The sequence below is a fragment of the Heterodontus francisci genome, unplaced genomic scaffold (assembly GCF_036365525.1).
Source record: "Heterodontus francisci isolate sHetFra1 unplaced genomic scaffold, sHetFra1.hap1 HAP1_SCAFFOLD_1282, whole genome shotgun sequence".
In the NCBI taxonomy this organism is placed as follows: domain Eukaryota; kingdom Metazoa; phylum Chordata; class Chondrichthyes; order Heterodontiformes; family Heterodontidae; genus Heterodontus; species Heterodontus francisci.
In genome coordinates this window covers 52,501-80,005 of record NW_027142272.1, presented here as the reverse complement: position 1 = coordinate 80,005, position 27,505 = coordinate 52,501, and the positions used below count along the sequence as shown (strand labels likewise).

General features: G+C 56.2%; 1 protein-coding gene across 2 annotated transcripts in view; it reads right to left on the bottom strand.

Moving 5' to 3' along the window:
* Positions 1–27,505, bottom strand: part of LOC137366894 (calcium-binding protein 5-like) — a 46,266-nt gene that overhangs the window by 14,549 nt on the left and 4,212 nt on the right. For both annotated transcript variants that reach the window (XM_068028451.1, XM_068028450.1), the window contains exons 2-5: positions 26,498–26,528; positions 22,580–22,723; positions 19,702–19,811; positions 9,715–9,862 (exon numbers count right to left, since the gene is read on the bottom strand). In XM_068028451.1, the coding sequence (XP_067884552.1) occupies positions 9,715–9,862; positions 19,702–19,811; positions 22,580–22,723; positions 26,498–26,528 (433 nt within the window). The remainder of the gene's footprint in view (positions 1–9,714; positions 9,863–19,701; positions 19,812–22,579; positions 22,724–26,497; positions 26,529–27,505) is intronic.

Sequence of the window (27,505 nt, the reverse complement as noted above, 5' to 3'; positions counted from 1 at the left end):
GTGCTCCTCGCAATCACAGATCCCGTTGACTTGCGGAGGATGCGCGACTACCAGCAGACCTTTTCTGCCGCGTCCTCCGCGAGGATCAATTGGGAGAAATGTTCCGGACTCCTGGTTGGTCAGTGGCGGGTGGACTCCCTGCCGGAGGAGATGACACCTTTTGCGTGGAGCACCACGCACCTCCTCTATCTGGGAGTCCACCTTAGCCCCGCTGAGGAAGCCTGGCCGGCAAACTGGCAGGAGTTGGAGGCGAAAGTCACCGCTCGGCTGGGGCGCTGGACAGGACTGCTCCGAGTGCTTTCCTACAGGGGCCGAGCGTTGGTCATAAACCAACTGGTGGCCTCCATGCTGTGGTACCGGTTGGTCACTTTGGCCCCGCCCCCTGTATTTGCCACCAAGATCCAGAAGAAACTCGTCGATTTCTTCTGGGGCAAGAGGAAACACTGGGTCTCTGCCACGGTCCTGAGTCTCCCGATCGAGGAGGGCGGTCAGTCGCTGGTGTGCGTCCGCACCCAGGCTGCGACTCTCCGCCTTCGGACCCTGCAGAGATACCTGTACGTCGAGCGTCCTCCCAGATGGTGTGCGCTGGCGACGTATTTTTTCCGCCAGTGTCACTGCCTTCAAGACGACACGCAGCTCCCGGTGGAGTCCGTTAGCCGCGCCTCTCTGAGGGAGTTGCCTGTCTTTTACCGGGATCTTTTCCGAGTCTGGAACATGGTCGCCTCCAGTCAGGGCGCTCCCCCGCCGGCGGAGGAGAGCGCCTCGGCTGTCCGGGCGGCCGACTCCGGGGACGGTCCGGCGGGCGGAGGAGTAGCCGAAACCCCCGGGACGCCCCTCACTGCGGGTGGCGAGGGGGCTCGGGAGTGCGGAGCGATCCCGGCCGAGCTGACCCCCGCTCGGCCGGAACTGCTCATCGGACCCAGGCCCCGAAACCCTCCTCGGGAGCCGGTCCCGCACAACCCGAGCCGCCTCTCGGGAATGCCCTCCGTGCCATTCCAATCGGCGCGGAGGGGTTTCCTGTACGGGCTGCTCCTGCACACTCTCCACTTCCTCGCCCTCGTCAGCCGGCCGGACACGCCCTGGCGGTCCGCGTTGCCAACTGGCGGCGAGGGGAAACCCCGATGGAGGTCTCTCTACGCGGGAGTCTTCCCCCTTTACATCGGGGACCTGGGGTGGAGGGTGCTGCACAGAGCAGTCCCGTGCAATAGGCTTTTAAGTAGGTTCACGGACTCCCAGGCCAGCTGTACTTTCTGCGGCCTGGACGAGTCCGTGTTCCACATTTATACGGAGTGTGCGAGGTTGCAGCCCCTATTTGAGTATCTGAAGGGGCTGCTCCTCAAATTCTGGCTGCACTTCAGTCCCACGCTCCTGATCTTTGGGCACCCGGTGCGAAGGGGCTTGGGCCGGGAGGAGGATCTCCTCGTCGGTCTGCTCCTGGGCCTGGCCAAGGTGGCAATTCACAGGTCCAGGTTGCGGGCCGTCGGGGGGTCCGTCCTCCCCGATTGCCTGCCCCTCTTCCGCGGTTACGTTCGCGCCCGGGTGTCCCTGGAAAAGGAGCATGCGGTGTCAGCCGGTACGCTTGAGGCCTTCCGCGACCGGTGGGCACCGCAGGGACTGGAGTGCATCGTCGACGCCGAGAATGGCATTTTAATTTGAGTTTTTTGTTTATTTATCTGTTTTAATAAAGTTATTTTAAAACTGTAAATATGTACATAAAGGGGGCCTGAGGGATAAAGGTCACCTCGATGTGAAAAATATAAAAGGGGCCTGGGGTATAAAGGTCACCTTGTTAAAAAAAAAAAACGGGGTTAGATACAGAGTAAAGCTCCCTCTACACTGTCCCTATCAAACACTCCCAGGACAGGTACAGTACGGGGATTGGCTGCCCACTGATTTGGGAGCCTGAGTGCATCAACGAGGTGCAGCTGAGAGTGCTGGTGGCAGTTGGAGGTTGCAGAGGTGGAGAGAGGAGCTGCACTGAGCAAGGGAGAGCAGCTACCAACAAGCAGTGGAAAACTCCAACAACAGTCTCCATTAAAGAGAAGAAAGGGACATTTATTTTTTGGAAACAAGGCTTTGTCTGGAGGTGGGTGCTGAACACCAGTAATTTACTTTGGACTGTTGGGGGAGGAACAAGTGGCTGGAACAACAAGGGGTGGGGCTGCCAATTCAACAGGAATCTGTGCTGCTGCAAAAGCACACAGGGAAGCTCCCTCCCCACCCCAATTGCCAAGCCTGGGTCAGCTGAAGCTGCCCAGCTAAACAGACGGAAGGGGATAGATAGTGCCTGGGCAGCTTCAGCTGACCCAGGTGAAGACGACTCCCCCAACCAGAAGACCGGAAGATCAACTTCAAAGACTGTTTGTTTTAAGTGTACTGTGAGCACCACCTCCAGAAAGCAAGTCATCCCTTCCAGCCTGCCTTTGCCTCTCCTCTATTACCTCAGCCTCTCCACTAACCTGTTGTTTGTTTGTTTGTCTTTTCAAATTTTTCTGTGAATCTGTTATTTAGTGTGCAAGTCCACAATTTGGGGTGGGTTTAGCTCTTGGACCCATGGCAAGCCCTTCATCACCGGTGGCGGGGCCCTCTACTACCTACGCAGCTGCAGCTTCTGTGGCTGCCCACGTGGCCCCGTCACCCTTCAAATTATTGACATGCAGCCATGGGGTGAAGAGCTATCCCCACCCCAACATGTCTATTGAGGCCTGCGTTAAGGCAATGGCCGTGGTTGTCGGCCCCTCGGCCATTGTTGCGGCCTCAAAGATGTATGGGAAGGCTGTGTTCTTTTTGAAGACCGAGCGGGCGGTGTCCCTGGCCCTGAGTAAAGGGCTCACTGTGGGGGGGACCTTCCTGCCAGTGGACCCTCTGGGGGCCACTGCGCATCGGATAATGTTGTCCAACGTCCCACCCTTCATTCCCAGTGAGCTCCTCCTCCCCCACCTGCACCATCTGGGGGAGGTGAGGTCGGGGATCACCCCAGTCCGGCTTGGTCTTCGGGAGCACAGCCTCCAACATGTCTACTCCTTCCGCCGCCAGTTATTTATGCAGCTGGCGCGGGAGGAGGACACGGAGGGCCAATTTAATGTGGAGTTCCAGGGGACGGCCTACCGCGTCTTTTGGACCTCGGACGGGGCGCGGTGCCACGTCTGCAAGGGGGTGGGGCATGTTCGGAAGAACTGCCCCAACCTCCCGGCCGCCAGCTCCACCTCGGCGGCCCAGAGTGGTTCCACAGCACCTCCTCCCACTCCCCCCGCACATCCAACAGACACCGCTCAGTCGGTTCCGGAGGCTGTGGTTTTCACAGCCTCTGGCGGGGAGGGGAGCGTCCGTCCGAGCGGAAGGAAGACGCGGGGAAAAAAGAAACATCGTGAGGCGCGTCCCCTGGACACTTTGACTCAACCCGAGCCTGAGCTCAGCCCAAAGCCCATTCCCATGGAATCCACCTGTCCCAGGGCTGGGCTCAGGCCCAGGGTGACTAAAAAAGGAAAAAAGGGTGCGGAGGCGGAGGCCTCTGATGACATGGAGGTCTCTGAGTCTCCGCGCCCAAGTGCGAAAAAGAGGAGAAGGCACCCCTCCACAGAAATAACACAGGGCCCTGAGGTGCAGGGCCCATCTGTTGGAGGGGAGCTGCCTCCTGTTTCTGGTCCTCAGGTGCCCCCTACCGCCACCACCAAGGCTGCAAAGTCTGGGCAGGTGCTCCCTATTCCTCAGGATGGAGGGGAGGGGATGGCCCCGGTACGTGAGGCCCCTCCTAAAGGAGTAAGTGGGGCCTTGCTTGTGGTGGGGGAGCCTGGGGAAACCGCCCATTCCGCCACTGCTACTGGGTCGGGTGTCCTGAATGAAGGGGAGGGCGAGGCCCCAGAGGGTCGGGCCTCCCAGCCGGAGTCCACCACCAACCAGGAGACACCCGACCCAGTTATAACTGAGAATGCTGCCCCATCTGCTGGGCCTGTGGGTGCTGGCGGAGCGGGAGATGGCCTCCTCTCGCCGCCTCCAGTCTCGGCTCCGGCTGGTTACCCGGAGTCCGGAACTTCTGTTTCCCCTGGACCAGTCATTGGCTTGGGGATGGAGGTGGAGGGGGGTCCTGAACCGCTGGCGCCCACAGGCTCCAGTTTCACAATAGAACCCAGAGAGGACTCCTCCGCCATCGATCCTGGGGGTGGGATCGTGACGGAGGCGGGACCAGCTGGCGCGGCCGGGACGTCCGCCCCACAGTGTGTGGTGGATGTGTCGGCCGCTGGCGGTGACGACCCGGAGGAGGATGGGGATTCGGTGCGGGGCACGGAGGATGATCTTGATTCCATCGCCAGTGAGGTGGTGGAGTCCCTCGTGCCTCCCACCGAATCTCCTCTCATCCCCACGGCGGAACTCCGGGATTTCCTCGCGGCTTGCAGAGGTTGCCGCAATAAAGTTCAGCTGGCCCTCGACCGTTGGTCGAATCTGGCGCTGATCATCCAGTCCGTCCGTGCCGCCCTTAAGATAGCGGGCAAGCGCGCGGACGTGAAACTGGTTGAGAGGCGCCGTTTTAATGTGTTCCTCAATGGGTTGCTGGGGGAGTGGAGGGCCAGGTGCACTTCCACTCCCTCCTCACAGTGAGCTGTTGGTGACGGGTTTTACGTACCTTTGACATGAAGATAACCATAGCCAGCCTCAACATCAACGGCAGCAGAGGGGCTCACCGCAGATTTCACAATCTCTCAGTCCTTAGGGAAGGGAGATACGCGGTGAGCTTTCTGCAGGAAACCCACACCGTTCCGGGAGACGAAGCCACCTGGCTCCTGGAGTGGCAGGGTGGGGTCTACATGAGTCACCTCACCCCTATTTCTAGTGGGGTGGCTATCTTGTTGGCCCCGACTTTTCAGCCAGAGATCTTGGGGGTCAAGGAGCTAGTGCCGGGCCGCTTGCTCCACCTCGCCGTTCGCCTGGGTAGCGTGCCGCTCCACTTTGTGAACGTGTACGCGCCCAGGCCCGGCGCTTTGCAAGCGCGCTTCTTTGAAGAAGTGTCCGCTCTCTTGAGCTCCATCGATAGCGGCGAGTGCATCATCCTCGGGGGGGATTTTAACTGCACCCTCGAGGTGGGGGATCGCTCCGGTCCCCAGCGCGGCCAAGCGTCGGTGGAGAAGTTGAGGGGACTGATCAGCTCCCTTAACTTGGTGGACGTCTGGCGGAATCTCCATCCCGACTCCAGCGCCTTCACGTGGAGGTCTGGAGGAGGGGGGTCGCGAATCGACCGCCTCTACATTTCGCAGGCGTACGTCTCCCGCGTTTCGGCGGCCTCCATGCGGCTGGTGCCGTGCTCGGACCACCGCCTGGTGTGGGCGGAGTTCACTCCGCTCCGCACGCGGGCGGGGTCTGCGTACTGGCACTTTAACAACCGGCTGCTGGAGGACGTGCGATTTCGGGACTCGTTCTGTCGATTCTGGGCCGACTGGAGAAGGAAGCAGGGGGGCTTCCCCTCCTTGAGGCTATGGTGGGATGTGGGCAAGACTCACATCCGCGTCTTCTGTCAGGAGTACGCGAGGGGGTCGACCAAGAGGCGGGAAGCCGAGGTCGGGTGCCTTGAGAGGGAGGTGCTCGACTTGGAATCCCGCCTCGGTCATGCCGTCGCGGACCCGGCCCTGTGGCAGGCGTACAAAGAGAAGAAGGGCGCGCTGAGGAACCTGCAGCTCATAGGGTCCCGAGGCGCGTACGTGAGGTCGCGGATCCAGATCCTGGAAGATTTGGATCACGCCTCACCCTTCTTCTACTCGCTGGAAAAATGGCGGGGGGTCCGTAAGCAGCTCGTCGAGCTGCTGGCCGACGACGGATCCTCCATCACGGATCCGGAGGGAATGGGCCTCCTGGTCCGGACGTATTACAGTGCGTTGTTCTCTCCGGATCCGTCCAGTGAGGATGCGCGCAGAGTTTTGTGGGAGGACCTGCCGCAGGTCAGCCCGGAGGGCGCCGAAGGATTGGAGGCTCCGCTCACGTTGGCGGAGCTGACTGGCGCCCTCCACCAGCTCTCGAGGGGCAAATCCCCAGGGCTGGATGGGTTGACCGTGGAGTTCCTCAGGGCGTTCTGGGACGTCCTGGGGGACGATTACGCGCGGGTCCTGGGGGAAAGCCTGGCGACCGGGGAGATGCCCCTCTCGTGGCGCAGGGCGGTCATCGTCCTGCTGCCGAAGAGGGGCGATCTCCGCCTGCTTAAAAACTGGCGTCCGGTCTCCCTCCTCAGCACGGATTATAAGATCTTTGCCCGGGCTATGTCTACCCGCCTGGGCTCCGTGCTGGCCCACATGATCCACCCCGACCAGTCCTACACGGTCCCGGGCCGGTCCATCCAGGACAACATCCACCTGGTCCGGGACCTGATCCATCTTTCCCAGAGGACTGGTCAGTCGGTCGCCTTTCTCTCCCTCGATCAGGAGAAGGCGTTCGACAGGGTGGATCACGATTACCTTTTCGGGACTCTGCGCGCTTTCGGACTCGGGCCGCATTTCGTGGCCCGGGTCCGACTTTTATACGCCGCCGCAGAGTGTCTAGTCAAAGTTAACGGGTCCTTGACGGCGCCCCTTCGCTTTGGGAGAGGAGTGCGTCAGGGGTGCCCCATGTCCGGCCAATTGTATACCATCTGCGTGGAGCCCTTCCTGTGCCTGCTTCGCAGGAGGTTGACGGGATTGGCTCTGCGCGAGCCGGCCATGCGGGTCGTCCTCTCGGCTTACGCCGACGACGTGCTCCTCGCAATCACAGATCCCGTTGACTTGCGGAGGATGCGCGACTGCCAGCAGACCTTTTCTGCCGCGTCCTCCGCGAGGATCAATTGGGAGAAATGTTCCGGACTCCTGGTTGGTCAGTGGCGGGTGGACTCCCTGCCGGAGGAGATGACACCTTTTGCGTGGAGCACCACGCACCTCCTCTATCTGGGAGTCCACCTTAGCCCCGCTGAGGAAGCCTGGCCGGCAAACTGGCAGGAGTTGGAGGCGAAAGTCACCGCTCGGCTGGGGCGCTGGACAGGACTGCTCCGAGTGCTTTCCTACAGGGGCCGAGCGTTGGTCATAAACCAACTGGTGGCCTCCATGCTGTGGTACCGGTTGGTCACTTTGGCCCCGCCCCCTGTATTTGCCACCAAGATCCAGAAGAAACTCGTCGATTTCTTCTGGGGCAAGAGGAAACACTGGGTCTCTGCCGCGGTCCTGAGTCTCCCGATCGAGGAGGGCGGTCAGTCGCTGGTGTGCGTCCGCACCCAGGCTGCGACTCTCCGCATTCGGACCCTGCAGAGATACCTGTACGTCGAGCGTCCTCCCAGATGGTGTGCGCTGGCGACGTATTTTTTCCGCCAGTGTCACTGCCTTCAAGACGACACGCAGCTCCCGGTGGAGTCTGTTAGCCGCGCCTCTCTGAGGGAGTTGCCTGTCTTTTACCGGGATCTTTTCCGAGTCTGGAACATGGTCGCCTCCAGTCAGGGCGCTCCCCCGCCGGCGGAGGAGAGCGCCTCGGCTGTCCGGGCGGCCGACTCCGGGGACGGTCCGGCGGGCGGAGGAGTAGCCGAAACCCCCGGGACGCCCCTCACTGCGGGTGGCGAGGGGGCTCGGGAGTGCGGAGCGATCCCGGCCGAGCTGACCCCCGCTGGGCCGGAACTGCTCATCGGACCCAGGCCCCGAAACCCTCCTCGGGAGCCGGTCCCGCACAACCCGAGCCGCCTCTCGGGAATGCCCTCCGTGCCATTCCAATCGGCGCGGAGGGGCTTCCTGTACGGGCTGCTCCTGCACACTTTCCACTTCCTCGCCCTCGTCAGCCGGCCGGACACGCCCTGGCGGTCCGCGTTGCCATCTGGCGGCGAGGGGAAACCCCGATGGAGGTCTCTCTACGCGGGAGTCTTCCCCCTTTACATCGGGGACCTGGGGTGGAGGGTGCTGCACAGAGCAGTCCCGTGCAATAGGCTTTTAAGTAGGTTCACGGACTCCCAGGCCAGCTGTACTTTCTGCGGCCTGGACGAGTCCGTGTTCCACATTTATACGGAGTGTGCGAGGTTGCAGCCCCTATTTGAGTATATGAAGGGGCTGCTCCTCAAATTCTGGCTGCACTTCAGTCCCACGCTCCTGATCTTTGGGCACCCGGTGCGGAGGGGCTTGGGCCGGGAGGAGGATCTCCTCGTCGGTCTGCTCCTGGGCCTGGCCAAGGTGGCAATTCACAGGTCCAGGTTGCGGGCCGTCGGGGGGTCCGTCCTCCCCGATTGCCTGCCCCTCTTCCGCGGTTACGTTCGCGCCCGGGTGTCCCTGGAAAAGGAGCATGCGGTGTCCGCCGGTACGCTTGAGGCCTTCCGCGACCGGTGGGCACCGCAGGGACTGGAGTGCATCGTCGACGCCGAGAATGGCATTTTAATTTGAGTTTTTTGTTTATTTATCTGTTTTAATAAAGTTATTTTAAAACTGTAAATATGTACATAAAGGGGGCCTGAGGGATAAAGGCCCCCTCGATGTGAAAAAATATAAAAGGGGCCTGGGGTATAAAGGTCACCTTGTAAAAAAAAAAGAAAAAAAAGAAAAAAAAAAAAAAAAAAAATGGGGTTAGATACAGAGCAAAAAAAAAAAAAAACGGGGGTTAGATACAGAGTAAAGTTCCCTCTACACTGTCCCATCAAACACTCCCAGGACAGGTACAGTACGGGGGTTAGATACAGAGTAAAGCTCCCTCTACACTGTCCCCCATCAAACACTCCCAGGACAGGTACAGTACGGGGGTTAGATATAGAGTAAATCTCCCTCTACACTGTCCCCATCAAACACTCCCCAGGACAGGTACAGTACGGGGGTTAGATACAGAGTAAAGCTCCCTCTACACTGTCCCCCATCAAACACTCCCCAGGACAGGTACAGTACGGGGGTTAGATACAGAGTAAAGCTCCCTCTACACTGTCCCCCATCAAACACTCCCAGGACAGGTACAGTACGGGGGTTAGATACAGAGTAAAGCTCCCTCTACACTGTCCCCCATCAAACACTCCCAGGACAGGTACAGTACGGGGGTTAGATACAGAGTTAAAAAAAAAGAAAAAAAAAAAAACGGGGTTAGATACAGAGTAAAGTTCCCTCTACACTGTCCCATCAAACACTCACAGGACAGGTACAGCACGGGGTTAGATACAGAGTAAAGCTCCCTCTACACTGTCCCATCAAACACTCCCCAGGACAGGTACAGTACGGGGGTTAGATACAGAGTAAAAAAAAAAAGAAAAAAAAAAACAAAAAAAAAAAAAAAACGGGGTTAGATACAGAGTAAAGTTCCCTCTACACTGTCCCATCAAACACTCACAGGACAGGTACAGCACGGGGTTAGATACAGAGTAAAGCTCCCTCTACACTGTCCCATCAAACACTCCCCAGGACAGGTACAGTACAGGGTTAGATACAGAGTAAAGCTCCCTCTACACTGTCCCCATCAAAAAAAAAGAAAAAAAAAAAAAAAAAAAAAAAAAAAACGGGGGTTAGATACAGAGTAAAGCTCCCTCCACACTGTCCCCATCAAACACTCCCAGGACAGGTACAGTACGGGGGTTAGATACAGAGTAAAGCTCCCTCTGCACTGTCCCCCATCAAACACTCCCAGGACAGGTACAGTATGGGGGTTAGATACAGAGTAAAGCTCCCTCTGCACTGTCCCCCATCAAACACTCCCAGGACAGGTACAGTACGGGGGTTAGATACAGAGTAAATCTCCCTCTACAGCCACACTGACCTTCAAAGTCCACTGTCCCATCTCCATTGATGTCAGCCTCCTTCACCACATCTTCAATCTCCACTGTGGAGAGTTGCACGCCCACTAGTTTCTGCATGGCGTGTCGGAGTTCACTGATGGTGATCTCCCCATCTCCATTCGCATCAAACTGAGAGAGAGAAGGATAAGAATTACACCAACAAGGTGACATCAATTCCATGTCCACTCTCCCCTATCACTGACTCTACACCCATTTAATCACCCACAGCCCATGTCCACTCTCCCCTATCACTGACTCTACACCCATTTAATCACCCACAGCCCATGTCCACTCTCCCCCATCACTGACTCTACACCCATTTAATCACCCACAGCCCATGTCCACTCTCCTCTATCACTGACTCTACATCCATTTAATCACCCACAGCCCATGTCCACTCTCCCCTATCACTGACTCTACACCCATTTAATCACCCACAGCCCATGTCCACTCTCCCCCATCACTGACTCTACACCCATTTAATCACCCACAGCCCATGTCCACTCTCCTCTATCACTGACTCTACATCCATTTAATCACCCACAGCCCATGTCCACTCTCCCCTATCACTGACTCTACATCCATTTAATCATCCACAGCCCATGTCCACTCTCCCCTATCACTGACTCTACATCCATTTAATCACCCACAGCCCATGTCCACTCTCCCCTATCACTGACTCTACACCCATTTAATCACCCACAGCCCATGTCCACTCTCCACTATCACTGACTCTACACCCATTTAATCACCCACAGCCCATGTCCACTCTCCTCTATCACTGACTCTACACCCATTTAATCACCCACAGCCCATGTCCACTCTCCCCATCACTGACTCTACACCCATTTAATCACTCACAGCCCATGTCCACTCTCCTCTATCACTGACTCTACACCCATTTAATCACCCACAGCCCATGTCCACTCTCCCCTATCACTGACTCTACACCCATTTAATCACCCACAGCCCATGTCCACTCTCCCCATCACTGACTCTGCACCCATTTAATCACTCACAGCCCATGTCCACTCTCCTCTATCACTGACTCTACACCCATTTAATCACCCACAGCCCATGTCCACTCTCCCCTATCACTGACTCTACACCCATTTAATCACTCACAGCCCATGTCCACTCTCCTCTATCACTGACTCTACACCCATTTAATCACCCACAGCCCATGTCCACTCTCCTCTATCACTGACTCTACACCCATTTAATCACCCACAGCCCATGTCCACTCTCCCCTATCACTGACTCTACACCCATTTAATCACCCACAGCCCATGTCCACTCTCCCCCTATCACTGACTCTACACCCATTTAATCACCCACAGCCCATGTCCACTCTCCTCTATCACTGACTCTACACCCATTTAATCACCCACAGCCCATGTCCACTCTCCTCTATCACTGACTCTACACCCATTTAATCACCCACAGCCCATGTCCACTCTCCTCTATCACTGACTCTACACCCATTTAATCACCCACAGCCCATGTCCACTCTCCCCATCACTGACTCTACACCCATTTAATCACCCACAGCCCATGTCCACTCTCCCCATCACTGACTCTACACCCATTTAATCACCCACAGCCCATGTCCACTCTCCCCTATCACTGACTCTACACCCATTTAATCACCCACAGCCCATGTCCACTCTCCCTCCATCACTGACTCGACACCCATTTAATCACCCACAGCCCATGTCCACTCTCCCCTATCACTGACTCTACACCCATTTAATCACCCACAGCCCATGTCCACTCTCCTCTATCACTGACTCTACACCCATTTAATCACCCACAGCCCATGTCCACTCTCCCCATCACTGACTCTACACCCATTTAATCACCCACAGCCCATGTCCACTCTCCCCATCACTGACTCTACACCCATTTAATCACCCACAGCCCATGTCCACTCTCCTCTATCACTGACTCTACACCCATTTAATCACCCACAGCCCATGTCCACTCTCCCCTATCACTGACTCTACACCCATTTAATCACCCACAGTCCATGTCCACTCTCCTCTATCACTGACTCTACACCCATTTAATCACCCACAGCCCATGTCCACTCTCCCCCTATCACTGACTCTACACCCATTTAATCACCCACAGTCCATGTCCACTCTCCTCTATCACTGACTCTACACCCATTTAATCACCCACAGCCCATGTCCACTCTCCCCATCACTGACTCTACACCCATTTAATCACCCACAGCCCATGTCCACTCTCCCCATCACTGACTCTACACCCATTTAATCACCCACAGCCCATGTCCACTCTCCTCTATCACTGACTCTACACCCATTTAATCACCCACAGCCCATGTCCACTCTCCCCTATCACTGACTCTACACCCATTTAATCACCCACAGTCCATGTCCACTCTCCTCTATCACTGACTCTACACCCATTTAATCACCCACAGCCCATGTCCACTCTCCCCCTATCACTGACTCTACACCCATTTAATCACCCACAGTCCATGTCCACTCTCCTCTATCACTGACTCTACACCCATTTAATCACCCACAGCCCATGTCCACTCTCCTCTATCACTGACTCTACACCCATTTAATCACCCACAGCCCATGTCCACTCTCCCCTATCACTGACTCTACACCCATTTAATCACCCACAGCCCATGTCCACTCTCCCTCCATCACTGACTCTACACCCATTTAATCACCCACAGTCCATGTCCACTCTCCCCTATCACTGACTCTACACCCATTTAATCACCCACAGCCCATGTCCACTCTCCCCTATCACTGACTCTACACCCATTTAATCACCCACAGCCCATGTCCACTCTCCTCTATCACTGACTCTACACCCATTTAATCACCCACAGCCCATGTCCACTCTCCTCTATCACTGACTCTACACCCATTTAATCACCCACAGCCCATGTCCACTCTCCTCTATCACTGACTCTACACCCATTTAATCACCCACAGCCCATGTCCACTCTCCCCCTATCACTGACTCTACACCCATTTAATCACCCACAGCCCATGTCCACTCTTCTCTATCACTGACTCTACACCGATTTAATCACCCACAGCCCATGTCCACTCTCCTCTATCACTGACTCTACACCCATTTAATCACCCACAGCCCATGTCCACTCTCCCCTATCACTGACTCTGCACCCATTTAATCACCCACAGCCCATGTCCACTCTCCCCTATCACTGACTCTACACCCATTTAATGATCCACAGTCCATGTCCACTCTCCCCTATCACTGACTCTACACCCATTTAATCACCCACAGCCCATGTCCACTCTCCCCTATCACTGACTCTGCACCCATTTAATCACCCACAGCCCATGTCCACTCTCCCCTATCACTGACTCTACACCCATTTAATCACCCACAGCCCATGTCCACTCTCCCCGATCACTGACTCTACACCCATTTAATCACCGACAGCCCATGTCCACTCTCCTCTATCACTGACTCTACACCCATTTAATCACCCACAGCCCATGTCCACTCTCCTCTATCACTGACTCTACACCCATTTAATCACCCACAGCCCATGTCCACTCTCCCCATCACTGACTCTACACCCATTTAATCACCCACAGTCCATGTGTACTCTCCTCTATCACTGACTCTACACCCATTTAATCACCCACAGCCCATGTCCACTCTCCCCTATCACTGACTCTACACCCATTTAATCACCCACAGCCCATGTCCACTCTCCCTCCATCACTGACTCGACACCCATTTAATCACCCACAGCCCATGTCCACTCTCCTCTATCACTGACTCTACACCCATTTAATCACCCACAGCCCATGTCTACTCTCCTCTATCACTGACTCTACACCCATTTAATCACCCACAGCCCATGTCCACTCTCCTCTATCACTGACTCTACACCCATTTAATCACCCACAGTCCATGTCCACTCTCCCCTATCACTGACTCTACACCCATTTAATCACCCACAGCCCATGTCCACTCTCCCTCCATCACTGACTCTACACCCATTTAATCACCCACAGCCCATGTCCACTCTCCTCTATCACTGACTCTACACCCATTTAATCACCCACAGTCCATGTCCACTCTCCCCTATCACTGACTCTACACCCATTTAATCACCCACAGCCCATGTCCACTCTCCCCTATCACTGACTCTACACCCATTTAATCACCCACAGTCCATGTCCACTCTCCCCTATCACTGACTCTACACCCATTTAATCACCCACAGCCCATGTCCACTCTCCCCCTATCACTGACTCTACACCCATTTAATCACCCACAGCCCATGTCCACTCTCCTCTATCACTGACTCTACACCCATTTAATCACCCACAGCCCATGTCCACTCTCCCCCTATCACTGACTCTACACCCATTTAATCACCCACAGCCCGTGTCCACTCTCCCGTATCACTGACTTTACACCCATTTAATCACCCACAGCCCGTGTCCACTCTCCCGTATCACTGACTTTACACCCATTTAATCACCCACAGCCCATGTCCACTCTCCCCTATCACTGACTCTACACCCATTTCATCACCCACAGTCCATGTCCACTCTCCCCTATCACTGACTCTACACCCATTTAATCACCCACAGCCCATGTCCACTCTCCTCCATCACTGACTCTACACCCATTTAATCACCCACAGCCCATGTCCACTCTCCCCCTATCACTGACTCTACACCCATTTAATCACCCACAGCCCGTGTCCACTCTCCCGTATCACTGACTTTACACCCATTTAATCACCCACAGCCCATGTCCACTCTCCCCTATCACTGACTCTACACCCATTTCATCACCCACAGTCCATGTCCACTCTCCCCTATCACTGACTCTACACCCATTTAATCACCCACAGTCCATGTCCACTCTCCCCTATCGCTGACTCTACACCCATTTAATCACCCACAGTCCATGTCCACTCTCCCCCTATCACTGACTCTACACCCATTTAATCACCCACAGTCCATGTCCACTCTCCCCTATCGCTGACTCTACACCCATTTAATCACCCACAGTCCATGTCCGCTCTCCCCGATCACTGACTCTACACCCATTTAATCACCCACAGCCCATGTCCACTCTCCTCTATCACTGACTCTACACCCATTTAATCACCCACAGCCCATGTCCACTCTCCTCTATCACTGACTCTACACCCATTTAATCACCCACAGCCCATGTCCACTCTCCCCCGATCACTGACTCTACACCCATTTAATCACCCACAGTCCATGTGTACTCTCCTCTATCACTGACTCTACACCCATTTAATCACCCACAGCCCATGTCCACTCTCCTCTTTCACTGACTCTACATCCATTTAATCACCCACAGCCCATGTCCACTCTCCTCTATCACTGACTCTACACCCATTTAATCACCCACAGCTCATGTCCACTCTCCCCTATCACTGACTCTACACCCATTTAATCACCCACAGTCCATGTCCACTCTCCTCTATCACTGACTCTGCACCCATTTAATCACCCACAGCCCATGTCCACTCTCCACTATCACTGACTCTACACCCATTTAATCACCCACAGCCCATGTCCACTCTCCCCTATCACTGACTCTACACCCATTTAATCACCCTCAGCCCATGTCCACTCTCCCCATCACTGACTCTACACCCATTGAATCACCCACAGCCCATGTCCACTCTCCCCTATCACTGACTCTACACCCATTTAATCACCCACAGTCCATGTCCACTCTCCCCATCACTGACTCTACACCCATTTAATCACCCACAGTCCATGTCCACTCTCCCTCTATCACTGACTCTACACCCATTTAATCACCCACAGCCCATGTCCACTCTCCTCTATCACTGACTCTACACCCATTTAATCACCCACAGCCCATGTCCACTCTCCTCCATCACTGACTCTACACCCATTTAATCACCCACAGCCCATGTCCACTCTCCTCTATCACTGACTCTACACCCATTTAATCACCCACAGCCCATGTCCACTCTCCCCTATCACTGACTCTGCACCCATTTAATCACCCACAGCCCATGTCCACTCTCCTCTATCACTGAATCTACACCCATTTAATCACCCACAGCCCATGTCCACTCTCCTCTATCACTGACTCTACACCCATTTAATCACCCACAGCCCATGTCCACTCTCCCCCGATCACTGACTCTACACCCATTTAATCACCCACAGCCCGTGTCCACTCTCCCGTATCACTGACTTTACACCCATTTAATCACCCACAGCCCATGTCCACTCTCCCCTATCACTGACTCTACACCCATTTCATCACCCACTGTCCATGTCCACTCTCCCCTATCACTGACTCTACACCCATTTAATCACCCACAGTCCATGTCCACTCTCCCCTATCGCTGACTCTACACCCATTTAATCACCCACAGTCCATGTCCACTCTCCCCTATCACTGACTCTACACCCATTTAATCACCCACAGCCCATGTCCACTCTCCTCTATCACTGACTCTACACCCATTTAATCACCCACAGCCCATGTCCACTCTCCTCTATCACTGACTCTACACCCATTTAATCACCCACAGCCCATGTCCACTCTCCTCTATCACTGACTCTACACCCATTTAATCACCCACAGCCCATGTCCACTCTCCCCCGATCACTGACTCTACATCCATTTAATCACCCACAGCCCATGTCCACTCTCCTCTATCACTGACTCTACATCCATTTAATCACCCACAGCCCATGTCCACTCTCCCCTATCACTGACTCTACACCCATTTAATCACCCACAGCCCATGTCCACTCTCCCCCTATCACTGACTCTACACCCATTTAATCACCCACAGCCCATGTCCACTCTCCTCTATCACTGACTCTACACCCATTTAATCACCCACAGTCCATGTCCACTCTCCCCTTTCGCTGACTCTATACCCATTTAATCACCCACAGTCCATGTCCACTCTCCCCTATCACTGACTCTACACCCATTTAATCACCCACAGCCCATGTCCACTCTCCTCTATCACTGACTCTACACCCATTTAATCACCCACAGCCCATGTCCACTCTCCTCTATCACTGACTCTACACCCATTTAATCACCCACAGCCCATGTCCACTCTCCTCTATCACTGACTCTGCACCCATTTAATCACCCACAGCCCATGTCCACTCTCCCCTATCACTGACTCTACACCCATTTAATCACCCACAGCCCATGTCCACTCTCCTCTATCACTGACTCTACACCCATTTAATCACCCACAGCCCATGTCCACTCTCCCCTATCACTGACTCTACACCCATTTAATCACCCACAGCCCATGTCCACTCTCCCCTATCACTGACTCTACACCCATTTAATCACCCACAGTCCATGTCCACTCTCCCCTATCACTGACTCTACACCCATTTAATCACCCACAGCCCATGTCCACTCTCCTCTTTCACTGACTCTGCACCCATTTAATCACCCACAGCCCATGTCCACTCTCCCTCTATCACTGACTCTGCACCCATTTAATCACCCACAGCCCATGTCCACTCTCTATCACTGACTCTACCCCCATTTAATCACCCACAGCCCATGTCCACTCTCCCCTATCACTGACTCTACACCCATTTAATCACCCACAGCCCATGTCCACTCTCCTCTATCACTGACTCTACACCCATTTAATCACCCACAGCCCATGTCCACTCTCCTCTATCACTGACTCTACACCCATTTAATCACCCACAGTCCATGTCCACTCTCCCCTATCACTGACTCTACCCCCATTTAATCACCCACAGCCCATGTCCACTCTCCCCCTATCACTGACTCTACACCCATTTAATCACCCACAGCCCATGTCCACTCTCCTCTTTCACTGACTCTACACCCATTTAATCACCCACAGCCCATGTCCACTCTCCTCTATCACTGACTCTACACCCATTTAATCACCCACAGCCCATGTCCACTCTCCCCTATCACTGACTCTACACCCATTTAATCACCCACAGCCCATGTCCACTCTCCTCTATCACTGACTCTACACCCATTTAATCACCCACAGCCCATGTCCACTCTCCCCCTATCACTGACTCTACAGTTCTGGTCCCCACACCTTCGGAAGGAGATATTGGCCTTGGAGGGAGTGCAGTGTAGAATTACTGGAATGATACCGGGATGCCAAGGGTTAAATTACCAGGAGAGATCACACAAACTAGTGGCGGTATTCCCTGGAAATTAGAAGGGTCAGGGGTAGATTTGATTGACGTTTTCGGGATATTTAGGTGGAATGTATTGGGGGAGAGAGAGAGTGAAAATATTTTTGCTGGATTGGGGCATGGGAGGGGGGGAAGGCGAGGATGTGGAGTTAGGGTCACAGATCACTCTCAAGCTCGTGAAATGGAGGTACAGGCTGGAGGAGATGGGCTGAATGGGCCTCCTCCTGTTCCTGTCTAACAGGCTGGAGAGGGGCTGAATGGGCCTCCTCCTGTTCCTGTGTAACAGGCTCGAGATGGGCTGAATGGGCCTCCTCCTGTTCCTGTCTAACAGGCTGGAGAGGGGCTGAATGGCCTCCTCCTGTTCCTGTGTAACAGGCTCGAGAGGGGCTGAATGGGCCTCCTCCTGTTCCTGTGTAACAGGGGTGAGAGGGGCTGAATGGGCCTCCTCCTGTTCCTGTGTGACAGGCTGGAGAGGGGCTGAATGGGCCTCCTCCTGTTCCTGTGTAACAGGCTCGAGAGGGGCTGAATGGGCCTCCTCCTGTTCCTGTGTAACAGGCTCGAGAGGGGCTGAATGGGTCTATTCCTGTTCCTGTGTAACAGGGGTGAGAGGGGCTGAATGGGCCTCCTCCTGTTCCTGTGTAACAGGGGTGAGAGGGGCTGAATGTGCCTCCTCCTGTTCCTGTGTAACAGGGGTGAGAGGGGCTGAATGGGCCTCCTCCTGTTCCTGTGTAACAGGGGTGAGAAGGGCTGAATGGGCCTCCAACTGTTCCTGTGTAACAGGATCGAGAGGGGCTGAATGGGCCTCCTCCTGTTCCTATGTAACAGGCTCGAGAGGGGCTGAATGGGCCTCCTCCTGTTCCCGTGTAACAGGGGTGAGGGGCTGAATGGCCCTCCTCCTGTTCCTGTGTAACAGGGGTGAGAGGGGCTGAATGGGCCTCATCCTGTTCCTGTGTAACAGGGGCGAGAGGGGCTTAATTGGCCTCATCCTGTTCCTGTGTAACGGGGCTAGAGGGGCTGAATGGCCTCCTCCTGTTCCTGTGTAACAGGGGCTAGAGGGGCTGAATGGCCTCCTCCTGTTCCTGTGTAACAGGGGCAAGAGGGGCTGAATGGCCCTCCTCCTGTTACTGTGTAACAGGGGCTAGAGGGGCTGAATGGCCTCCTCCTGTTCCTGTGTAACAGGGGCTAGAGGGGCTGAATGGCCCTCCTCCTGTTCCTGTGTAACAGGGGCTAGAGGGGCTGAATGGCCTCCTCCTGTTCCTGTGTAACAGGGGTGAGAGGGGCTGAATGGCCTCCTCCTGTTCCTGTGTAACAGGGGTGAGAGGGGCTGAATGGCCTCCTCCTGTTCCTGTGTAACAGGGGTGAGAGGGGCTGAATGGCCTCCTCCTGTTCCTGTGTAACAGGGGTGAGAGGGGCTGAATGGCCTCCTCCTGTTCCTGTGTAACAGGGGTGAGAGGGGCTGAATGGGCCTCCTCCTGTTCCTGTGTAACAGGCTCGAGAGGGGCTGAATGGGCCTCCTCCTGTTCCTGTGTAACAGGGGTGAGAGGGGCTGAATGGCCTCCTCCTGTTCCTGTGTAACAGGGGTGAGAGGGGCTGAATGGCCTCCTCCTGTTCCTGTGTAACAGGGGTGAGAGGGGCTGAATGGCCCTCCTCCTGTTCCCTAGCGTGGACTCTATCCTCCCAGTCAGTCTCTGTGGGTCATTTGCCATCTGACGTTCAGACAGTTCAATCTCACGCTACCTCTCGGAAAGCGTCACGGAGTTCCTTTACACCAATCATCCCAGCTGTCTCTGCCAGCAGTTTAGGAGCCATGATTTCCACAAAATCCTCAAAGTCCACCCGTCCGCCAACTAGAAAAACAACCAAACGTGCATTTATATAGCAACTTTAATGTCAAAAAAAAACTTTCCCAAGGGCATTTCGCAGGAGCGTTATCAAACAAAATCTAACCCCGAGCCACCTGAGGAGACCTCAGAGAGAGGCAACCAAAAGCTCAGTCAAAGAGGTCGGTTTTAAGCTGCATCTTAAAGGGGGGGGAGAAAGAGAGACAGAGGGGAGAGAATCCCTCATTCTCATCCCCGATCCCTGGGGAGAGTCGGTATCTGTGGGGGACCTGTACCCCGGGGAGAGTCGGTGTCCACGGGATCCGTACCCCATGGAGAGTCAGTGTCCATGGGACCTGTACCCCGGGGAGAGTCGGTGTCCATGGGACCTGTACCCCAGGGAGAGTCAGTCTCCACGGGATCCATACCCCGGGGAGAGTCGGTGTCCACGGGATCCGTACCCCAGGGAGAGTCAGTGTCCATGGGACCTGTACCCCGGGGAGAGTCGGTGTCCACGGGATCCGTACCCCAGGGAGAGTCAGTGTCCATGGGATCCATACCCCGGGGAGAGTCGGTGTCCACGGGATCCATACCCCGGGGAGAGTCGGTGTCCACGGGATCCGTACCCCAGGGAGAGTCAGTGTCCATGGGACCTGTACCCCGGGGAGAGTCGGTGTCCACGGGATCCGTACCCCGGGGAGAGTCGGTGTTCACGGGATCCGTACCCCAGGGAGAGTCAGTGTCCATGGGACCTGTACCCCGGGGAGAGTCGGTGTCCACGGGATCCGTACCCCAGGGAGAGTCAGTGTCCATGGGACCTGTACCCCGGGGAGAGTCAGTGTCCATGGGACCTGTACCCCGGGGAGAGTCAGTGTCCACGGGACCCGTGCCCCGGGGAGAGTCGGTGTCTGTGGGGGACCCGTGCCCCGGGGAGAGTCAGTCTCCACGGGATCCATACCCCGGGGAGAGTCGGTGTCCATGGGACCTGTACCCCGGGGAGAGTCGGTGTCCATGGTTCTGTACCCCGGGGAGAGTCAGTGTCCATGGGACCTGTACCCCGGGGAGAGTCAGTGTCCATGGGACCTGTACCCCGGGGAGAGTCAGTGTCCACGGGATCCGTACCCCAGGGAAAGTCAGTGTCCATGGGACCTGTACCCCGGGGAGAGTCGGTATCCACGGGATCCGTACCCCAGGGAGAGTCAGTGTCCACGGGACTTGTACCCCGGGGAGGGTCGGTGTCTCTGGGGACCCGTACTCCGGGGAGAGTCAGTGTCCACGGGACCTATACCCCGGGGAGAGTCGGTGTCTCTGGGGACCCGTACTCCGGGGAGATTCAGTGTCCATGGGACCTGTACCCCGGGGAGAATCGGTGTCTCTGGGGACCCGAACTCCGGGGAGATTCAGTGTCCACGGGACCCGTACCTCGGGGAGAATCGGTGTCTCTGGGGACCCGTACTCCGGGGAGAGTCAGTGTCCACGGGATCCATACCTGGGGAGAGTCAGTGTCCACGGGATCCGAACCTCGGGGAGAGGCGGTGCCCGTGGGGGACCCGTACCCCAGGGAGAGTCAGTGTCCACGGGATCCGTACCCCGGGGAGAGTCGGTGTCTGTGGGGGACCGGTCCCCTGGGGAGAGTCAGTGTCCACAGGACCCGTACCCCGGGGAGAGTCAGTGTCCACGGGACCCATTCCCCAAGGAGAATCGGTGTCTGTGGGGGACCCGTACCCCAGGGAGAGTTGGTGTCTGTGGGGGATCCGTACCCCGGGGAGAGTCGGTGTCCACGGGACCTGTACCCCGGGGAGAGTCGGTGTCCACGGGATCCGTACCCCAGGGAAAGTCAGTGTCCATGGGATATGTACCCCGGGGAGAGTCGGTGTCTGTGGGGACCTGTACCCCGGGGAGAGTCGGTGTCCACGGGACCTGTACCCCGGGGAGAGTCGGTGTCTGTGGGGACCCATACCCCGGGGAGAGTCAGTGTCCACGGGGCCTGTACCCCGGGGAGAGTCGGTGTCTGTGGGGACCCATACCCCGGGGAGAGTCAGTGTCCACGGGACCTGTACCCCGGGGAGATTCGGTGTCTGTGGGGACCCATACCCCGGGGAGAGTCAGTGTCCACGGGCTCTGTACCCCGGGGAGAGTCGGTGTCCACGGGCTCTGTACCCCGGGGAGAGTCAGTGTCCACGGGCTCTGTACCCCGGGGAGAGTTGGTGTCCATGGGACCTGTACCCCGGGGAGAGTTGGTGTCCATGGGACCTGTACCCCGGGGAGAGTCGGTGTCCATGGGACCTGTACCCCGGGGAGAGTCGGTGTCCACGGGCTCTGTACCCCGGGGAGAGTCGGTGTCCACGGGACCTGTACCCCGGGGAGAGTCGGTGTCCATGGGACCTGTACCCCGGGGAGAGTCGGTGTCCATGGGACCTGTACCCCGGGGAGAGTCGGTGTCCATGGGACCTGTACCCCGGGGAGAGTCGGTGTCCATGGGACCTGTACCCCGGGGAGAGTCGGTGTCCACGGGACCTGTACCCCGGGGAGAGTCGGTGTCCATGGGACCTGTACCCCGGGGAGAGTTGGTGTCCATGGGACCTGTACCCCAGGGAGAGTCGGTGTCCATGGGACCTGTACCCCGGGGAGAGTTGGTGTCCATGGGACCTGTACCCCGGGGAGAGTTGGTGTCCATGGGACCTGTACCCCGGGGAGAGTTGGTGTCCACGGGACCTGTACCCCGGGGAGAGTCAGTGTCCATGGGACCATGGTGTTTGGGGTGTTAATGGGAACAGTGTCGGGTATGCACTCACGGTTCATATTGATTTGCTGGGACAATTCGATCAGCTCCATCTCAGTCGGCATGTACCCCATCGTCCTCATCAGATTGCCCAGGTCCTTGCAGCTGATGTGACCATCCTTATCCTTATCAAATTCAGTGAAGGCATCTCTCAACTCTTCAATTATCAATAAACACTTGTCATTAAAAACACACAGCTCCTCTCTCCCCTATATCACCCACCATCCCTCCTCTATACCTCCCATATACTCTCCTCTCTCTCTCTCCATCCTTCTGCTTCCCTCCCTCTCTCCCTTCCACCATCTCTCTCTGACTTCTTCATTCTCTCTCCCCCTCTCTGTCTCTATTCTTATCCGACCGCACCCTGTCTGGGGTTACGATCAGTCTGTGACCTCACCCTGTCTGGGGTTACGATCAGTCTGTGACCGCACCCTGTCTGGGGTTACGATCAGTCTGTGACCTCACCCTGTCTGGGGTTACGATCAGTCTGTGACCTCACCCTGTCTGGGGTTACGATCAGTCTGTGACCTCACCCTGTCTGGGGTTACAATCAGTCTGTGACCTCACCCTGTCTGGGGTTACAATCAGTCTGTGACCTCACCCTGTCTGGGGTTACAATCAGTCTGTGACCTCACCCTGTCTGGGGTTACAATCAGTCTGTGACCTCACCCTGTCGGGTTACGATCAGTCTGTGACCTCACCCTGTCTGGGGTTACAATCAGTCTGTGACCTCACCCTGTCTGGGGTTACAATCAGTCTGTGACCTCACCCTGTCTGGGGTTACGATCAGTCTGTGACCTCACCCTGTCTAGAATTACGATCAGTCTGTGACCTCACTCTGTCTGGAATTACAATCAGTCTGGGACCTCACCCTGTCTGGGGTTACGATCAGTCTGTGACCTCACCCTGTCTAGAATTACGGTCAGTCTGTGACCGCACCCTGTCTGGGGTTACAATCAGTCTGTGACCTCACTCTGTCTGGGGTTACGATCAGTCTGTGACCGCACCCTGTCTGGGGTTACAATCAGTCTGTGACCTCACCCTGTCTGGAATTACGATCAGTCTGTGACCTCACCCTGTCTGGAATTACAATCAGTCTGCGACCTCACTCTGTCTGGGGTTACAATCAGTCTGTGACCTCACCCTTTATGGAATTACGATCAGTCTGCGACCTCACTCTGTCTGGGGTTACAATCAGTCTGTGACCTCACCCTATCTGGAATTACGATCAGTCTGCGACCTCACCCTGTCTGGGGTTACAATCAGTCTGTGACCTCACCCTGTCTGGAATTACGATCAGTCTGCGACCTCACTCTGTCTGGGGTTACGATCAGTCTGCGACCTCACTCTGTCTGGGGTTACAATCAGTCTGTGACCTCACCCTGTCTGGGGTTACGATCAGTCTGCGACCTCACCCTGTCTGGGGTTATGATCAGTCTGTGACCTCACCCTGTCTGGGGTTACGATCAGTCTGCGACCTCACCCTGTCTGGAATTACGATCAGTCTGTGACCTCGCCCTGTCTGGAATTACGATCAGTCTGCGTCCTCGCCCTGTCTGGAATTACGATCAGTCTGTGACCTCAACCTGTCTGGGGTTACGATCAGTCTGTGACCTCACCCTGTCTGGGGTTACGATCAGTCTGCGACCTCACCCTGTCTGGAATTACGATCAGTCTGTGACCTCGCCCTGTCTGGAATTACGATCAGTCTGCGTCCTCGCCCTGTCTGGAATTACGATCAGTCTGTGACCTCAACCTGTCTGGGGTTACGATCAGTCTGCGATCTCACTCTGTCTGGGGTTACAATCAGTCTGGGACCTCACCCTGTCTGGAATTACAATCAGTCTGTGACCTCACCCTGTCTGGGGTTACAATCAGTCTGTGACCTCACTCTGTCTGGGGTTACAATCAGTCTGTGACCTCACTCTGTCTGGGGTTACGATCAGTCTGCGACCTCACCCTGTCTGGGGTTACAATCAGTCTGTGACCTCACCCTGTCTGGAATTACAATCAGTCTGTGACCTCACCCTGTCTGGAATTACGATCAGTCTGCGACCTCACCCTGTCTGGAATTACGATCAGTCTGCAACCTCACTCTGTCTGGGGTTACAATCAGTCTGGGACCTCACTCTGTCTGGGGTTACAATCAGTCTGCGACCTCACCCTGTCTGGAATTACGATCAGTCTGCGACCTCACTCTGTCTGGGGTTACAATCCGTCTGCGACCTCACTCTGTCTGGGGTTACGATCAGTCTGTGACCTCACCCTGTCTGGGGTTACAATCAGTCTGCGACCTCACCCTGTCTGGGGTTACAATCAGTCTGTGACCTCACCCTGTCTGGAATTACGATCAGTCTGCGACCTCACTCTGTCTGGGGTTACAATCAGTCTGTGACCTCACCCTGTCTGGAATTACGATCAGTCTGCGACCTCACCCTGTCTGGAATTACGATCAGTCTGTGACCTCACCCTGTCTGGGGTTACGATCAGTCTGCGACCTCACTCTGTCTGGGGTTACAATCAGTCTGTGACCTCACCCTGTCTGGAATTACGATCAGTCTGCGACCTCACCCTGTCTGGGGTTACAATCAGTCTGTGACCTCACCCTGTCTGGAATTACGATCAGTCTGCGACCTCACTCTGTCTGGGGTTACGATCAGTCTGCGACCTCACTCTGTCTGGGGTTACAATCAGTCTGTGACCTCACCCTGTCTGGGGTTACGATCAGTCTGCGACCTCACCCTGTCTGGAATTACGATCAGTCTGCGTCCTCGCCCTGTCTGGAATTACGATCAGTCTGTGACCTCACCCTGTCTGGGGTTACGATCAGTCTGCGATCTCACTCTGTCTGGGGTTACAATCAGTCTGGGACCTCACCCTGTCTGGAATTACAATCAGTCTGTGACCTCACCCTGTCTGGGGTTACAATCAGTCTGTGACCTCACTCTGTCTGGGGTTACAATCAGTCTGGGACCTCACTCTGTCTGGGGTTACAATCAGTCTGTGACCTCACTCTGTCTGGGGTTACGATCAGTCTGCGACCTCACCCTGTCTGGAATTACAATCAGTCTGTGACCTCACCCTGTCTGGAATTACGATCAGTCTGTGACCTCACTCTGTCTGGGGTTACAATCAGTCTGGGACCTCACTCTGTCTGGGGTTACAATCAGTCTGGGACCTCACTCTGTCTGGGGTTACAATCAGTCTGGGACCTCACCCTGTCTGGGGTGACAATCAGTCTGCGACCTCACCCTGTCTGGAATTACGATCAGTCTGCGACCTCACTCTGTCTGGGGTTACAATCCGTCTGCGACCTCACTCTGTCTGGGGTTACAATCAGTCTGCGACCTCACCTTGTCTGGGGTTATGATCAGTCTGTGACCTCACCCTGTCTGGGGTTACAATCCGTCTGCGACCTCACTCTGTCTGGGGTTACAATCAGTCTGCGACCTCACCCTGTCTGGGGTTACAATCCGTCTGCGACCTCACTCTGTCTGGGGTTACAATCAGTCTGTGACCTCACCCTGTCTGGGGTTACGATCAGTCTGCGACCTCACCCTGTCTGGGGTTACAATCCGTCTGCGACCTCACCCTGTCTGGGGTTACAATCAGTCTGCGACCTCACTCTGTCTGGGGTTACAATCAGTCTGCGACCTCACTCTGTCTGGGGTTACAATCAGTCTGTGACCTCACCCTGTCTGGGGTTACAATCAGTCTGTGACCTCACCCTGTCTGGGGTTACGATCAGTCTGTGACCTCACCCTGTCTGGGGTTACAATCAGTCTGTGACCCCACCCTGTCTGGGGTTACAATCAGTCTGTGACCCCACCCTGTCTGGGGTTACGATCAGTCTGCGACCTCACCCTGTCTGGGGTTACAATCCGTCTGGGACCTCACTCTGTCTGGGGTTATGATCAGTCTACGTCCTTACCTTGCATCTCCTGAGCTCCAAGATGACGCTCCTGAAAATCAAATAAAAAGGAAAAGATTAAATGAGTGAAGCACAAAACTGGCACCGACTCTCCCCGGGGTACGGGTCCTCCACGGGCACCGACTCTCCCCAGGGTACGGGTCCTCCACGGGCACCGACTCTCCCCGGGGTACGGGTCCCCCATGGGCACCGACTCTCCCCGGGGTACGGGTCCTCCACGGGCACCGACTCTCCCCGGGGTACGGGTCCTCCACGGGCACCGACTCTCCCCGGGGTACGGGTCCTCCACGGGCACCGACTCTCCCCAGGGTACGGGTCCTCCACGGGAACCGACTCTCCCTGGGGTACGGGTCCTCCACGGGCACCGACTCTCCCCGGGGTACGGGTCCTCCACGGGCACCGACTCTCCTCGGGGTACGGGTCTCCCCACGGGCACCGACTCTCCCCGGGGTACGGGTCCTCCACGGGCACCGACTCTCCTCGGGGTACGGGTCTCCCCACGGGCACCGACTCTCCCCGGGGAACGGGTCTCCCCACGGGCACCGACTCTCCCCGGGGTACGGGTCTCCCCATGGGCACCGACTCTCCCTGGGTTATGGATCCCCCCACGGGCACTGACTCTCCCTGGGGTACGGATTGCCCACGGGCACAAACTCTCCCCGGGTTATGGGTCCCCCACGGGCACCGACTCTCCCCACGTTACGGATCGCCCACGGGCACCGACTCTCCCCGGGGTACGGGTCCCCCCAGGGACACCGACTCTCCCCGGGGTATGTGTCCCCCACGGGCACCGACCTCCTCATGGTACGGATCGCCCACGGGCACCGACTCTCCATGGGGTACGGGTCCCCCAGGGGCACCGACTCCCCCCGGGGTAAGGGTCCCCCACGGGCACCGACTCTCCCGGGGATATGGGTCCCCCACGGACACCGACTCTCCCTGGGTTACGGATCTCCCACAGGCACCGACTCTCCCCGGGGTACAGGTCCCCCAGGGGCACTGACTCTC